General features: G+C 36.7%; 1 protein-coding gene across 3 annotated transcripts in view; it reads left to right on the top strand.

Annotated features, from left to right (window-relative positions):
• The window catches only part of PDE1A (phosphodiesterase 1A), a 285493-nt gene extending 270938 nt beyond the window's left edge, over positions 1-14555 (top strand). For 2 of the 3 annotated variants that reach the window (XM_065931885.1, XM_065931883.1), the window contains exons 14-15: positions 10666-10779; positions 13034-14555. In XM_065931885.1, the coding sequence (XP_065787957.1) occupies positions 10666-10736 (71 nt within the window). In that variant the 3' untranslated portion in view covers positions 10737-10779; positions 13034-14555. The remainder of the gene's footprint in view (positions 1-10665; positions 10780-13033) is intronic. The other variant, XM_065931884.1, reaches the window with a different exon arrangement.
• Positions 14556-18451: the final 3896 nt, after the last annotated feature.

Here is an 18451-nt window from a genome sequence, read left to right as displayed (position 1 = left end):
CCTGAGGTCTGCAGTTGATGGTGTTGCAGGATGCAAGTCAGAAATCACCGAGACAGAAATGATGGTGGAGTTTTCACATTTACACCTTTTGACTTTTTCAGTGTACTTACCTCAGTCGTATATTTATGCTGGATTTTAAATAGAATAACTTCTCATTACTCCCAGAGAAAGGGAATGTCTATTATTTCTTCTCCATGGTATGAAAACATGGCAAGAGAATATTTGGGTCCTTCTTGCACCATTTACTTTGAAATACCCCTGAATATAGGCCTTGTGTGGGTCTTGGGATCTGAGTTTTAGCCTGTCTGTCCTGCAGGTGTTACTATAGGAAGTAAGAGTAAAAAGAAAGTTTTGTTTTGTAGGGAGTGCTGCTCACCTTTCTTACTATCAAACTACTCATTCTTTTATGAAGAACTGAATCTTGAATCTTAATAGTTTGTCAGAACAGGAAGATTAAAAGTGGCGTGTTTTTTCAACTTCAGTCTTTGCACTGTATTTCTCCAGGCAACACAGAATACTATTGCTCTTTTAGAAACCTGCCCCTTTGGGTCAGAGAGTTAACACTGTGTGACCAAACTATTTGATTTAATACATGACTCTGAGGTTGAAGGCTTAGTTCGGCTCCTTAGCTGGTATGTGACTTTGGGCAATAGAAATTTTGGGGAGGATTAAAGGGTAAAATATAAGGAGCATTGGACATAGTGCTTGGTACATGGTAACTATTCTTTGAATATTAACTACTGTTTTTGCTGTTGCTGGTAATACTGTTATTAATAGCAATAAACTTTGCAACTGTTACTTATTAACCTACATTCTAACAGATCACTTATGATTTAATAAATCAATATGTAACAGCACATTCATGTTAAAAATACATGTAGACAGACTTTAATAAAGATTTGAAATTTAAAGTTGTTTATGTATTAATATTGTATACTTTTTAAAGGTTTAGTATAAAGACCTAGTGGAGAAGGAAATGGCAACCCACTCCAGTATTCTTGCCTGGAGAATTCCATGGACAGAAAAGCCTGGCAGGCTGCAGTCCATGGGGCTGCAAAGAGTCAGACACGACTGAGCAACTAATGCATACACTGATAAAGACCTAGAGTTTAAAGTCTGATCATATCTTCCTCATGTTCATGTTTGGGCCCTTTTAAAACACAAGAGCTCAGAACCTTATGGAATATTGTAGGCTAGAGATTGTGGATAAGTGGGAAGATTATATAATGTGCATTCAGCATTGGTTTTTCTAACATTATTAAAATTGAATAATTTAAGAAATAAATTTCTGATTGTAGTAGCATGTTATAAAATCTCACACTGAAATTAAAAACTTAAACTATTTTTTTTTAACTTTCAAATTGAGTAGAATTGATGACAAAGCAGTAAAATAAAGAATCGATCTTTTAATAGTTCCCTAGAGCCAGGAAACATGGATAATACTCTATTCTACATGTATAGGGGAGTGAGAATTAATGACTTATGCTTAGAACAATAACCCTCAGGGTTTTTAGCAGGGTTATCTATTATTAAAACAAATTCAATTATGTTCAGTATTCTCCATTTAGGCACAAAAGTAGATTTGCATTAAACATTTTTACTGAAGGCAGTTGAGATCTCTTTTTTCCTTAATCCAGGTTCAAATAGAAAACCCAATTAACTAGAATACTAAAATCAAAGCCAGAATGTTTTAATCAATTTGAAATTTTTCCCAACTTTTAACTTTTGAAACTAGTTTAGATGAATACCCCAAATTAGTATTCTTTATGTATTTTTTCTCTCTTCATCTATAAAAAATAAAGAAAATGTGAATTTTTGGCACACTTCTCAGACTCAGTTTTCATCCTATATTTTCCCTGATTGAAAAAGTAGCGAAGGCCCATATTGCCTTTCACATTAAATTGGTTGTAAGAGCCAAATCTTAAAATACCCACAACTGTTTCCCATCACTCTTTACAGCAAAGCATGATTTGAGTGCTTTTCGTTTCACTACCCTGAACCTTCTTTCTCCATCTTTCCTACCTTCAGAGATAATCAGTGCCCTTACATTTTCACCATCCCTCTGCCACCAGAGCCTATTTTCTAAAAATAGAACTACCACGTGCATGCTTGCTTAGCAGTTACAGTCATGTCTGACTCTTTGCGACTCAATGGACTGTAGCCCACCAGGCTCCCCTGTCCATGGGATTCTCCAGGCAGGACTACTGGAGTGGATTGCCATGCCCTCCTCCAGGGGATCTCCCCAATCCAGGAATCAGACCCAGAGATCAAACCCCCGTCTCTGGCATTGCGGGCAGATTATTTACCACTGTGCCACTGGGGAAACAACTACCATATGAACCAGCAATCCCACCACTGGGCATGTACCCTGAGAAAACCATAATTCAAGAAGACACACACATCCGAATGTTCACTGAAGCACTATTTATAATAACTAGGACAGGGAAGCAATTTAGATGTCCATCTACAGACAAATGGATAAAGAAGACGTGGTACATATATACCATGGAATATTAGCCATAAAAAGGAATGAAACTGGGTCATTTGTAGTGATGTGCATGAGCCTAGAGTCTGTAATACAGAGTGGAAATATGTCAGAAAAAGAAAAACAAAATATCATATATTAATGAGATAATTGGATGGCATCATTGATGAGTTTGAATAGACTCTGGGAGATAGTGAAGGACAGGGAAGCCTGGCGTGCTGCAGTCCACAGAACCACAAAGAGTTGGACATGACTTAGTGACTGAACAACAAAAACACACATATATGGACTCTAGAAAAATGGTACTGATGAACCTTTGTGCAGGGCAGGAATAGAGACAGACATAGAGAACTGACTTGTGGACACAGGGAGGGAAGAAGAGGGTGGAACAAATTGAGAGCGTTGCATTGACATTTATATTAATACACTACTATGTGTAAAGGGCTTCCCAGATGGCGCTCGTGGTAAAGAATCCACCTGCCAACGCAGGAGATGCAAGACACGCAGGTTCGACCCCTGGGTCCAGAAGATCCCCTGGAGTAGGAGGTGGCAACCCACTTCAGGATTCTCACCTGGAAAATTCCATGGACAGAGGAGCCTGACAGGCTACAGTCCATGGGGTTGCAAAGAGTCGGATACAACTGAACAACTAACACCATGTATAAAGTAGATATCTAGTGGGAAGCTGCTGCGTAATACAGAGAGCTCAACTTGGTAATCTGTGATGACCTAGACGGGTGGGATGGTGGGGGTGGCTCAAGAGGAAAGTCTACGGAAGATGATGGACAGGGAAGCCTGGTGCGCTGCAGTCGGTGGGATCGCAAAGAGTTGGACACGACTTAGCTACTGAACTACAATAGGTGATTCACGTTGTTGTATAGCAGAAACTAACACAGCATTGTAAAGCAATTATACTCTAATAAATAAATTTTAAAAAGACCTGTAATTCAATCAGACAAAGCCCATCTGGGAATAAGTATTTCAATAGATATTAGAGCATTCTCCTAAAAGAATGATGCTGAAGGAGAAATTATTACTTTAGTTATATTGGGTAGGAACATTAAGCCAAGTTTTCTCAACTGGGCTTCACTTCTTCCTTGGCGCATCTCTTTCTTCCCAGTCTCTTGCCTTTGTTCATGTTTGGTTTGTGTATCTCACCTCCCTACTCCCCTTGTTAGGAGAATATTCCTATCCTCATGCCACCAAAACTCATGTTTCCTGTAGACCCAATTTTAGATTGAACTCTTTTAAGGAGCCAGTTCATTTCTGCTCTACATTGTTTTAACTCTAGTTTCAATGGAACTTTCAGATTTCTGGCCGTTGGATGTGGTACTGGCTCTCTAAGTTGAGTGACATGTTATTGAAAAGCAGCTGAGTATAGAAAGAAATCTTGACTTTCCACAGATCACGTCTAATCAGCTCTGTGTAGAACTCACCACATCTTTAGGTGCCTAACACGTGTGGACTGGGATTCATTCTGGCATTTGCCAGTGAGAATCAGTGTGTTTTGTATTGCTTTAGTGAACCAAAAAATAATTAGCCATTTCTTGATTTGTGTCTTATGTAACACTTTATGAAATTAGGTGTTACTTCCTTTAACTTTACAGAGTTGTAACTAGCACATTTGAAAATGGGTGGAATTTTTCTTCAGCAGCCTCACCTTTTTTTTTCTTCTCATCTCTCTTGGTGTTTAGCATTCACTCCTTCCTTTGTTTACTATTATCTTCATGCATGAAGCAAAATTTATCCTCAGGCAGAAAACATACAACTATTTACTCTCAAGAGGCATTTAAATGAAGAGTATTTTCTCCTAGTGTGAAGATTTCTTATTCCCAACCTATAAAGCAAATTGTATCATACAGATGCCGAAACACTGATTAGAATCAGAAACACTGATTTATCTCACATTACATTCTCCAATGACTGTAGCTTTCAAATCCTAGATCATATATTCTTTCTAGTTATTGGCAACATAAGCTATATAAATGGAGCAAAAATAGGACTGGATCAACCTAGACGGATCTACCTGCCTGAGCAAACACTGCATATGAGCAAAAGTAGTATTTTTCCTTTTCAAAACAATATATTTATTTATTTGGTTGTGTCAAGAATTAGTTGTAGCAAGTGGGATATTGTCTTATGTGTTATGTTCTGTTACATGGCATCTTTCACTGGGGACACAGACACTCTAGTTGTAGTGCTTGGGCTTAGTTGCTCTGAAGCATGTGAGATCCTAGCTCCCTGACCAGGGGTTGAACCCACATCCCTTGCATTGCAAGGCAGATTTTTAACCATGTGGACCACCAGTAAAGTCAAGGTAGTATTTTTGTTATGAAGAAATGAGAATGCAGTATAACTTGGAACTAGTGTTTCTGTTGAAAAGATTATACAAACTGATTTTTGGCCAAGTATTTTTCAAGCACTGTTTGTTGTTGCTGCTTGATATGGAAAATTAACTGGAGTATTTTTAAGGGATAATATGGGGGACTATCTCCCAAACCCTTCTAGGCCATGGTGCCTTGCAATAGTCAGTTATCACTTCTCACTGTGTTTTTCTCATTCCTAAGATGGAAATTATGCTGATAGTTTTACTACTGTATGTAGGGATTGTTAAATCAGATAAGAGAGAAATATGTGAAGGCAAATATTGATATAAACCATTAAATTAAATCAATTATTGTGTTTTTTATACCTAAAGATATAAAAAAAAAACTCTGTTAGTTATGACTTCTACATATTAGGAAAACACAACAAGCACATGAAAACTGTTACTTCTTTCAGTTCATTTCAGTTCAGTTCAGTCGCTCAGTTGTGTCTGACTCTTTGTGACCCCATGAACTGCAGCACGTCAGGCCTCCCTGTCCATCAACAACTCCCGGAGTCCACCCAAACCCATGTCCATTGAGTCGGTGATGCCATCCAACCACCTCATCCTCTGTCGTCCCCTTCTCTTCCTGCCCTCAATCTTTCCCAGCATCAGGGTCTTTTCCAGTGAGTCAGCTCTTCGCATCAGGTGGCCAAAGTATTGGAGTTTCAGCTTCAGCATCAGTCCTTCCAATGAATATTCAGGACTGATTTCCTTTAGGATGGACTGGTTGGATCTCCTTGCAGTCCAAGGGACTCTCAAGAGTCTTCTCCAACACCATAGTTCAAAAGCATCAATTCTTCAGCGCTCAGCTTTCTTCACAGTCCAACTCTCACATCCATACATGACCACTGGAAAAAACATAGCCTTGACTAGACGGACCTTTGTTGACAAGGTAATGTCTCTGCTTTTCAAATGCTGCCTAGGTTGAACATAACTATCCTTCCAAGGAGTAAGCATCTTTTAAGTTCATGGCTGTAATCACCATCTGCAGTGATTTTGGAGCCCAGAAAAATTAAGTCAGTCACTGTTTCCACTGTTTCCCCATCTATTTGCCATGAAGTGACAGGACCAGATGCCATGATCTTAGTTTTCTTAATATTGAGCTTTAAGTCAACTTTTTCACTTTCATCAAGAGGCTGTTTAATTCTTCTTCACTTTCTGCCATAAGGGTGGCATCATCTGCATATCTGAGGTTATTGATATTTCTCCTGGCAATCTTGATTCCAGCTTGTGCTTCCTCCAGCCCAGCGTTTCTCATGATGTAGTCTGAATATAAGTTAAATAATCAGGGTGACAATATACAGCCTTAATGTACTCCTTTTCCTATTTAAAACCAGTCTGTTATTTCTTTGGGTATTATTATTTAGGACAAAACCAATCTTTGAAAAGAGAGTAGGTTTAAAGTCTGTGTGTAAAAGAATATTAGTAACTAAGCATAAATGACAGATACAGCAGGAATGGTGAAGGTGGTATGCTAATGATTGTAGTTTGGGAAATGGTGAAGCTAGAGGGCAAGATTCTGGTTTGACTTTGTCAGAGAGATCCAGCCATTAGGTAGCCTTGACACCTGAGGCAGATGACTCAACCTACATCTCTTTCTATAATTTTCCATGAAGATTCAGGGAATTAAGATGAATGAAGCACTTAAAATAGTGCCCACCACTTAGCAGTTGTTCATAAAGTGTTGTTTTTGTTCTGTTTTCAATGTATAGTAATTTATCCCAGCAGATTGTTTTTTAAATAAGAGTTCAATAAGCCCATAACTGGACAACTGGAGTCTCTAATACCCAGCTGATCACATGCCTTACATTATTCCCTGCAAGTATTGTTTTTATCATCTATGAGGCTAATGTATTATATTAGAGTTACTAATATAATAGTGAGCTCAGATTTCAGGCTGAGTTTAGATCAGCTAAATTTAGAGGATTTCTGTTTATTTGGGTAGGTCTGTCCCTCCTATGAGCACTTTCCTCTCCCTACACCCCACCGATTTTACACTATGTTTATAAAGAAAAAACCATATTTCCATCCTTTTACAAATTATTTTTTTTTCAAATTTCAACATTTAGATGACACTTAAAAGCTCTTTGAGATTAACAGAATTATGTTTCCTTACTTGCACTACTTTTTTCCTGGCTATCAAAAGAGCTTCTATGCACTTGCTTTGAGCAAACCCATTGCATTCATTCCTAAGGTGTAGCTTTCTATGTATGTGAACTTGAAAATCTCTTTACTAAAATGAAGTTCCAAGATCACTTTATGGGTTTCTTTGAAATAATAGTAACTTGAAAGTAAATAATTTTGACTTCAGTTTATCTATTAAAATTTCTGGTCTACACTGAAGGAAATCACTTGATTTCTGGGACTGATTCTTACCCATAAAATGAAGTTAGACCAGGTCAAATATTTTAACCCAGGTTATATGGATGGAGTCTGTACATTTGGACAGTGATTTTTTTACTAACCTATAACTGAAATTTAGAATTTCCTTCATTTATAGGCAACAATACACAGAGTAACATTTGTGATAGTTGTGTTTGTCACCAATGGACTTAGTCACTTAGTCATATCCCATTCTTTTCAGTCCCATGGACTGTAGCCCGCCAGGCTCCTCAGTCCTTGAGATTTTTCATGCAAGTAAACAGGAGTAGGTTCCCAGTTACTTCTCCAGGGGATCTTCCTGACCCAGGGATCGAACCCATGTCTCCTTATTGCAAGAAGATTCTTTACCTTCTGAGCCATTGGTGAAGCCTGTCACCAATGGAATCATCAATATTTTCATAACATTTAAATTCATGAAGAAACATTATAGTATCCTTTGATCTTATTTTTTCAGAATTATATAGATGATAGACCTGCAGCTAGACCTTGTTATTTAATGAATTAATGAAAAAACACATATGTTACTGTGTCATATCTTAAGGATTACTTGAAGATGTTGATAATTATATTTGATATAAATGAAATCCTCTGTATTTCATTTATTTGTGAATTTTATTTTAAGGAAATCATAGGTTTTACCAAACTAAAAGAGGGGACAATTCAAAACTGTGTGGGACCTTGCATTATAAGGATGTTTCTTAGAAGGTCTTTTACACAGACCACTCTTTGGTCGTGAAGATTATCTAAAATGTGATGAATTTATCTAAAATCGATGAATGCGATAAATTGAAAAATGCAAATAATTTCTTCTTTTCTGACAATGATATCTCATATTTCAGAATGATATTGCTTTCTCTTTTCATGAAAGCCTACGAGTCACTTTCAAAGAGTATTATCCAAGTTAGTTGTAAAACCTTCTATAACTAAAGATTTATTAACTAAAAGTAATATGATTTGAATATGCTGAAGACCTGAATTCAGTATTTTCCTAAGCATTCTGGCTGACATGCAATTGACTGGTAATGTTATGTATGTGCCCCTGAAACATCTGGAATTTTACAGTGTCAAGGAACACATTTTTTTTCCGCAGGGCTACAAAAGTCTTGTCTTGTGTTGGTCACAGTTTTAAATTGCTACTTTCCTAATTGTGTCTATGGAATAACTCTGGGATGTAGCCTATGTAACATTTTTGTAATGCTGTGTTTTAACCATTTGTTATTTTACTCCTCTTCCATTCTTTTGTTACTGGTGAGCTCTTTATCCACCAGAAATAAGAGCATTTGATTATTGGTAAACCTCAGTGTCTTTTGTCCACTGTAAAAGGTTCTCAAAAATTTTGAGAGGATTACTTAATTACTTATATTTCTTTCTTTTAATTCAATCTTTTTTTCCACTCTGTTCTGTTCTGTTCTATTTTTTTCTGTTCTATTTTGTTCTGTTCTAATCTAGTCATAAGTAGCAAGATTTAAATCAGAAGTTTAAGACAAGACTAGATGATAAATGTGAGAAACACATTGACTTGAGAAGCAGAAACTTCAGAGAAGATCCAAAAGTCAATTATAGGATGCCTATATCCATCACCCAATTCAAATAATTGAAAAGGTCAGGTTGTTGATGGTTAGAATAGGATTTGTGAGGAAGCGTTCTTTAATGCATTCTCTGCTATTGGGAAAGGTATAGAAATTCTTCCCTCTTCACCTCAAATCAAAGGAAGATAGTTTCACCCTTGGAGAGCTTGAAGTAAAGGGGATATTGGGAATGGAATCTGTATTTTATGTGAGAGATATAAGAGGTTAGAAGATGACAGATAAGCTGAAGGAGAGGAAGCTATGTAGATTTCAGCCGTTCCTCAACTAATTTATAGGAATAAAGGCCTAAAGAATGCTTCATGTGAACTGAATGTAGCGTATCTTTATTTGGAAGCATGATAGGGCCTCAGGAGACAGAATCTGGAGATGCACTAAGAAATTTCAAGGGGCTGTGGACATTGTAAAGGAACATGTGTCCATGCCAAGGCTGTGAGAAGTCTCCAAGCGTGGTCCTTGGCAAGAAGTCCCTGGAGAGCCCGTGAATGTGGTCACTGAGTGGTCAGCTCTATACACCTGCCAGGTCTAGTGAATCCAAAGCCATCCTGCAGTGGTGGTCTTAGTCTTCCCTCTCTTGCTCCAGCTCAGGGGTCCAGGCTAGCCAGTTGACAGAGGACAAGCAGCTCTGCTTGCTGCTTGCTTCATAAATCCTGCCTGCTTGAGCTTAAAAGAATAAAGAAAGAAAGAAACATCAATCAAACTCTCCTCTCCCACCCCCCATCACCACAAATTCTAGGCTCTGCAACAAATCCAAGGTTGGGAAGAAGTTTTATCTGTTTTAAGGTTGATGTATGTTGTATGTGGCCAGACCTAAGACACTGGCAATTTAATGTGATCACACAATGCTTTTATTATCTAAGAATGATTGGAAAAGTCCTGATACTACTTAAAAGATTGAACCTGGGACAGAAGATAAGTGTCCCCTGCTAAGTATTTTAAAGAGACTAAAGGACAAACTAATTTTGTTTTGTGATAATACTCCTGTATGTTCACTAATTTTATGAACTCAGTAAAAATCTATTGCAGTTGAGACAATGCAGTCTTACAATATATCTTGGAAAAACAATCTCAAAATCAACTGGTGCAAAGTTTAATTGCCAACATATTTTCAATCAAATTTTAGATGGAAAGAACATTCTATCATATATGACTATGACTATTTTTTGAAATATCAAAGTATTTTGAGTAATTGACTCAAAAACCAACTTCTGCTAATTTTTAACTTTCTCACATAATAATTCTCTTTTATCTGTACATTTTGCTTTGTGTTTCTATTTTTTATACATTCTCTGCAGCCTCTCTAGAAATGGAACATTTTCCATGCTACTTTTCTCTCAAAGTTTATATAGAAGCTGAGTGATTCTAAGATTATAAATTCCATTAGCTTGTTTTGACAGATGATGTATCTTAAACATTACATTCTCTTATACTCATTTTTTAAAATTCATAGCAACTAAGCAATGTGTGATATAAGACAATGAACTTTAGAGGGTTTGTTTGAAAGAATATATTTCAATTAAAAATATTTGGGAAAAGCATGCATAATTTTTATGTTTGATTTAATAGATGCTTGAACATGTCTCATCTGTTTCATTTCTGTATCCCCAGATTAAATTTCAACTTCACAAACTTGTATAACCACCAGAAGATGACTTTTATACTCTATAAATCCACAGGCTGAAAAGAAAGTACTTGGTATCTTTGAAGAAATGTGTCACAGATCCACTATAAAATCTAGTCTTCAGTGTTTTACTGATTGCTTCAGTTTCCTGACCTAATTAGGTTTTCCCCCCTCAAGTCTATTTTGTTTTTGTTTATTTGTTGTTTGTGTGCTTATTTTTCAGGTGAACCTGATCCGCATAAGAACTCAGATCTAGTAAATGCCGAAGAAAAACATGCTGAGACACATTCATAGGTTTGAAACACCTTAAAGACATCTTTCATTATAAGTATGGGAGGTAATTTTATTTTTTAGATGAAAAATTTATTTCTGAAGTGGATGGTTTGGAGAGTATCATTAGAAACAAAGTTATCTTATTTAAAGGTCCTTTTGGATTCTTTTCTTTTAAATCTCTATTTTCTGAGGCAAACCCTTAACAGGTAAGCTTTAAATATTTACTGTTTAAGTTTACCTTTTCAAAGGATTCTTGACTTACTCATCAATAAAAATTATATTTACCGAGACCTTTTAGTCCTTTAAAAATAATAATATGGGGAGGTTTAATTCTGTTTTCTTCTACTACTTCATAAAAGAAATATGAATTTTTTTATACTAGTTTCCTTTTCTACTTCATGTAGGAAATATGAGTGTTTACATTGGGTGATAATAACAAAGCAAGTACATATTATAAAACAACATCAATATTTGCTAAAATCCATGGACATTGCAGCAATGATTATCTTTTTAAAAATTCAGCTTTTAGGGCTCACCTTTGGTCTACCAAATTACCAACTCTCGGAGTGATGCCTTAGGAATCTGAATTTTTGATAATTCAATCTGTTGCAATTTCTATATACTGAAGTTGAGAACCACTCTCTTGGGCAGAGAAGGTGCAAGCAGCTAGAAGGGAATTAGAAGGGAGGAATGTATTTTTATAGTGGAGATGTCTTAATGTCTGTTTAAAAAGTATAAAAATGAGTCTTGCTATTGGCTTGATGGTGGAGGCAAGAAAAAATGCTGCAGGTACCATATCAAGTCTTCGAGATGTTATTAGTAGCACCTCAAATGTTGCTTTAACTCGATGAAGTTAAAATGTGATTAACCATAACCATTTTGTATATGCTGCATTTAGACTTACTTATGGCAAAGAAGGCATTTTTTTTTAAAAGGAAACAAATTCACAAGAAATCATGAAGCTATATAAAAGCTATATATGCCTAAAAAGCTCTGAATTCAGGTCCCATTGCAGTCACAAAGGAATGAACAGAACTCCCAACTCTGCCTTTTTTTATATAGTGAAAGTGCCTTAGCATGGTTGCAGCTGTCACCACTACAGTGAGCTATTTTACAGATGTTTTCCACTGAGCATCACAATAAAGAGAACCTTGCACCATGAAAAAAAAAGAAAAAAAAACATGGCTAGCTTTTAAGATGAATCATTTCCCAGTATTCTTGAGTCAGTTGTAAGATTCTTTAATCGATACTAATAGTTTCACTAAAAGCAACTATCAGTGTCAGGCACTGTGATGAAATCTTATATTTAATCCTATCAACAGTTCCAGAGTTGGTGACTGTGATTAATAGTTTACATATGAATTGCGGGTAGAAATCAAATCACAAAGTGGATAGAAATTTTAAAAACCAGCTCTATATTAAAAATTTTTAAGATATTGTCTTATATTGAAACTCCAATACTTTGGCCACCTGAGGCGAAGAGCTGACTCATTTGAAAAGTCCCTGATGCTGGAAAGGATTGAGGGCAGGAGGAGAAGGGGACGACAGAGGATGAGATGGTTGGATGGCATCACTGACTCAATGGACCTGAGTTTGGGTAGGCTCTGGGAGTTGGTGATGGACAGGGAGGCCTGGCATGCTGCAGTTCATGGAGTCGCAAAGAGTCAGACACAACTGAGTGACTGAACTGAACTGAACTGAACTTATATTAGTTAACAACAATTTCTCTCCATAACCTCCATCCAAACTTTAGACACACACACACATATACACACAAAAGAGATAGGAAGAGAAATTCCAACTGATATAAAAAGAATATCTATCATTTTCTGATAAATCTCTTATTTTTGTGAGGTCAGTAAAGTTCAATCTGAAATTGCCACACAATATTTGATGCCTATATATGACTAAAACATGATCTTCCTTTTCATTTGGATTTTATTTCAGGATAATGAAAACAGCACTAAAATATTCTAAATCCTCAATTGTTCACAAATCTTTTTCTCCTCTTTCAACACACACTCAGAACAGGCCATTTTATGAACTCACATAAGAGACAAACATAAATTCTGAGCTAGGATTTCTAGCCACATAAATACACTCAAAGTTGCTATCAGAGATTTTGGCCAGGGCTTCTGCCATTGCTCTTTCTCCACAATTTGGCCTTCTTCAATCAAACCAGAGAAATTTTAAGGCAAAAGTTGGACATTTTCAAACTTTTATCACTTTCAACCCAGTTATTACATAGGCGACTATGCAATATATGTAGAGAACATGAGGCATTTTAAAATTTTACTTTCTTGCTTTGTTTTACACAGAGTGCTGTAACTACAAAACTTTCAAGCTGCTAAGTAAAACGAAAGCAAAAACAAAATTATAGAAAAATATTTTTGCAGCTCTGAGGCTATTTAGATTGCCCTGTTGTTTTAAATACATGGAAACCAAGTGAGAAGAGGGGCTGCTCAGACGTTGTAGTTGAAGTCCTAAGACAACAATGAAGCATCAGAGCCCTGACTCTGTGACCTGACGAACTCTTCATTGGAACTCTCAAGCGGGGAAACCACAGCGAAACCTGTTCCTGAAAGCAGTGAACCAGCCTACATCCACCACTGTTATTGCAAAGCGCTAATTAGCATCACCCACATGGGGGTTATCACAATGCAAGTCACGCAAGACCTATGATCCAAGATGACAAGAACCTCCAGCCCTTGTTGGAGACAGACACTAGAACTGAGAATGGGATTTGCCTTCTGGGGTGTTAATCTCATCAGGATGTAACAAAATGTATTACAGGTCAAGGGATGAGTGACAAGAAGTGTGTGTGTGTGTGCGCATATGTGTGTGTGTGTACTCAAAACTGTCTGTGAAAATGGAAGCCCACACTTCTGCACAGAGAACATTGTTTGATGTGAATTTATAATTTTACTACAAACTGCAGCCATTGGAGACTGCTTCCTTGTCATGTTTTGCCTGAGCATGTGCAGAGCCTTGCCTTTGTTCCAAATTGAAGAACTACCTTTATTTGTTATTAGCTGCCAAGAAAGGGCAAGCCCAAGTAGGTGGTGTAATTTTCACTGTACAAACTCTTCAATGATCGTGAGACCAAATGAATTTGTTTTTGTGACAGGTAGAAATTAGATGGAAAAGATCAAGAGTAGTCATCAATTAAAGAAGAAAGTGAAGGTGGATATGTCCATCCTAATGAGTTTTCTGTCGCACCTGCTTCTTCCCTGGGTTCCACAGTGCTAAGCAATATTTTAGAATGGATGCAATCAGAAGCTTTTAAGTCTAAGTAGTGGGATTTTATAACTCACAACTTAGGTATCTTTTCATGTGTAAGCCATATTCTATATGCATATTAGGTATGCATTATTCTAATTTAAGATATATTTGTGCATAGACTGTGTATAAGATGCTTTTAAATGTTCTGTGAATAAGGTCCTTAGCTTTTGTTTCACCTAAAGCATATGTACAACACAGATAAATAATTGAATTGTATCGTAGATATTATAATGCAATTGATATTTTAAATGTAAGCAGTAAAGATTGATCTATAATGATGTGTTGCAGGGAAATTTTATAGATATGTACATCATGGTGACTTTTTGTCCTTTAACAATGGATTTCTTATTTCTATTTATGGAGAAACTGCAATTACTGCTTTTAATGTCTTTTATAAGGTAGCTATTTACAAACTAGAAAATATTCTGCATTTAAAATAGAATCTGACTGTCTGGGAAGTCTAATTACTATTGTTCCTATTTGAGCCAGTTGTCTTTCATTAAAGGTATAGAATCTCTCAACAGAGAAATAAATGGAAACACTGCTTCTGAACTGTTATAGGAAACATGTCCACTTTGTTCCTATTAATACTTTAAGATATGTAGATTTTATAACTAAAACAATATAAGAGTATAATGAAGTCATTATTTTCTGTATATGGGTTTTAACCTAATTTTCCAGGCTATGTAACTTATAAGGCACTATGACAGAACTTCCAGGGGATCCAAGAAAACATGCTCCATCCCTTCAGAAGAGTTGTCATGCTGTTGATGCATTTATTCTTTTTAAACTAACCTCCGTCTCACTTCCTCTTTCCCTCCTTCCATTTCCTGTCTTTACTTCTCTCTTCTGTATCTTCCTTATTTCCTCCTTCCTCCCATTAAGACAGCTACTGACTTGTCTTAATTAGCAGGAAATTATAGGGAGGGTAGTGCTGCCCATCCCTTCTTGCCAACATGGTGTTGAATCCATCCTGATGAGAAGGATGGATAAATTTGACTCCTGAGCCTTAAATGTTTTGCTTAGCATTGTACCTTCAGCTACCCAACATATATCTAACAATTTCTAGGCCTTTTTATTTAAGCAGTATCTCTTTTATTTAATTTTTAACATGACAAGCTACAATTCTTGTGTTTTTATTCTGCTGTAATTTTCCATATTTCCTATTATATATGATTGTTAAATAAATCTTACTGGAGGGAAAATATTGTGAGCCATTTGGTGCCTGATACAATTCGATTTGGTAGGGCATTATAAAGTTGATGAAATCAGGGAAAACCAGAAGTACATCATCCTAAAAATTGATATGAGTTCTATCAGAAAGTGATTTTCACTCAGTGAAAGAAATGTTCTTTGAACATGTATTATTGCACCTATTATTTGTGTGCTCCTGGCTAGATGCATGTGCATATAGGATTCTGGAAAGCTGAATCATTACTCTAGAAATTTCCTACTTTATAGAGGAGCAAATCTATACACATAAATAACTAAAATGCCATATATAAAGTAATCAGGTACAAATAAAATGCCCCCCTCTGGATATTAAAGGAGGTAAACACTGCCCTTATCTTCAGGGCTTCCAAAAATGGATGGCACATGAGTTGACATTTCAATAACAAATAATAAACAAAAGCTCATATTCATTGCCTATTTTCTATATACAAGCTCCAGGTAAGCACTTAACAAATGTTATCTCTAATCCTCAATCATCTGGTAAAATGGGGATCAGTATGAGTAAGGAAATCATGTCTCAGAGAAAGAGCCTTGTCTAAGGCTATGTGGGTCTCCAGACTGCAGCTGGTTCTAGAGCTCTCTGGCAGCAGAGGCCTCTTTTTCTTTCCACTGCATCTATATAGGCTGCGGCAGACGCACAGAGGGGAAGACAGTTCTGTGAAGAAGAATAATGTGAATAAGGTAATACTAGAGAAAAAAAAAAAAAGAAGTAAAGAGTGTCACGGTAAAGACCTAGAGAGTTTTAATTAACTCAGTTAAGAGGAACTGGCTCAGTTTGTGTCACCTCTTAGGCTGTGTCTTCATGATGCTAAAGCATTCTCTATAAAAAAATATAGAAATTCATCTAATCATCAGATACATACATGATTCTTAACTTTCTACTTTAAATATGGTTCCACGATAAATTTTCACCTACTATCAAAAAGCTTTTGAAGGTCATATTTTAATTTCGAAAATAATTTAATTTTGTTTAACGTGAGTATAAAACACATCTTTCCTTCAGAAGATACATAAAGCCTTGCGTCCTCTGTTTAATTGCTCTCCTTAAATATCACAAAATTTATCCAGCATTTAGCACAAGCTTTAAACAATAATGAAAATATATACTTTAGAGTCAAAAAACAAACACCTAATGATATGCCACATTCCATCCCTGTCCATTCTTCAGAGATAATTCCAAATATTTAAGACACCAATTCTATATATGGACCAATATGCATATTTAAGCTCTTTGGGGAACTATTTGTCCTTTAGTAGCATTAATAAATTTTCTAGGTTATTTCCTTACCAGTTGTGATGGTTGGCGAGCTTCCTTTGCCTCTCAGGCTGATAGGTTTTTATCTCTAATAATTAAAGAGTCAATTATTTAGTTCTTGTTATAGTCTTACTGCTGCATTATATTATCTCTTACATTATCTCTTTTATTCCCTATAACTGCTCTTTGAGGATGTGTTATCTCCATCTTTGGATGAGGAACCATGACAGAAGAAGGTAAATCATTTGTGTAAGCTCACACAGCTAAGTTGAGGACCCTGGATTTGAAGTCTGAGTGTGACCCCCTAAACCACTAGACAGACTGTCTCTGGCCAATGTGAGAGGATCAGACCTGTCTTCTCCACTCACATTATCCATTACTCTCCTTTTCTAACCTTTACTCCATCCTACTCTTTATTCTCTCTAGGTATTTGTCCCTAAAAGCTACCACTCTGAGAGGGCAGAATTTCTATCGACCAACAGCAGGGGCAAGTATGCTTGGGTGACCAATGAAATCATGTATTACAGCAGAAAAGGCGCTTTGATTTCTCTGGATGGAGGAATTATTACCCATGCTTAATATGTGACCTTAAATTTTTCCTTTTCAGATAACCAGTGGTATTCAGTCCAGACCTTTGCTACTGAAAGTGTGGTCCCTACTTGGAAACTTCTTAGAGACAAAGAATCTCAGGGCCCATACGAAACTTTTAAACTCTAATTGGCCTTTTAGGAAGATAACTGGTTGATTTCTATACATATCATTGTTCTATATGTTAATCAAATATTATGGAGATAATTCTAAATACCTACCAAGCACTTAGACATGCAATTTTTCCACCACACCAGACAAGAGCTCCAGAGTTCACACTCTCAACACTGTTCTACTCCCTCAAAACTAAAGCAAACCAAACCCCTACAAACTCTTCTTTTTTTTTTTTTCATTTATTTATATTAGTTGGAGGCTAATTACTCTATAATATTGTAGTGGTTTTTGCCATACATTGATATGAATCAGCCATGGATTTACATGTGTTCCCCATCCTGAACCCCCCTCCCGCCTTCCTCCCCATCCCATCCCTCTGGGTCTTCCCAGTGCACCAGCCCTGAGCACTTGTCTCATGCATCAAACCTGGACTGGCGATCTGTTTCACAATTGATAATATACATGTTTCAATGCTATTCTCTCAGATCATCCCACCCTCCCCTTCTCCCACAGAGTCCAAAAGTCTGTCCTATAAACTCTTAAACTGGACACAGTTACGATTTCTTCAGTTGTTGAGAAGCTTGCTATGACATAGCACTTGGGTTGATTGAAAATTATGTTGTCTCTATAAGCATTAATGACCCATTTCCTTTTTTCTATCAAGAGAGCATTGCATGGTTTAGATCTTTACCTTCTCACATGTGTTCCACATTTGGCTTCTCTACTTTCAGCTCTTTTCACTTTTTCTTCTCTGCACTCTGTTATTATATTGATTTTTGTATCTTACATATGTACGTACATGAAGTCACTCAGTTGTAGCCAACTCTTTGCAACCCCACGGACTGCCTACCACTGTCCTCAGTCCATGGAATTTCCCAGCAAGAGTACTGGAGTGGGTTGCCATTTCCTTCTCCAGGGGATCTTCCCAACCCAGGGATTGAACCTGGGTCTCCCGCATTACAGGCAGATGCTTTACCGTCTGAACCACCAGGGAAGCCCATTATTATATTAAATCTCCTTAATTCATTCTTTGGAACTACCACTCTTCTTCTCCAAAACAGTTATCCCTGTTTACACCAGGGGTCAGTAAGCCCTTTCTGTTAAGAATCAGGAAGTAGATATTCTAGGTTTTGCAGGCCGCTCCCATAACACTGTCTTTCCTCCTCTTCTTCCTCTTTTCCTTTCCTATTTTTACAAGCCTTAAAAAATGTAAAAAGCAAATATAAAGACAAAGTAAAAGCCATTCTTAACTCGGGGGACAGGA

Source organism: Muntiacus reevesi, chromosome 3 (genome assembly GCF_963930625.1).
Source record: "Muntiacus reevesi chromosome 3, mMunRee1.1, whole genome shotgun sequence".
Lineage (NCBI taxonomy): Eukaryota > Metazoa > Chordata > Mammalia > Artiodactyla > Cervidae > Muntiacus > Muntiacus reevesi.
The sequence above is the reverse complement of the archived record's forward strand: the minus strand, read 5'-3'. Positions and strand labels throughout refer to the sequence as shown.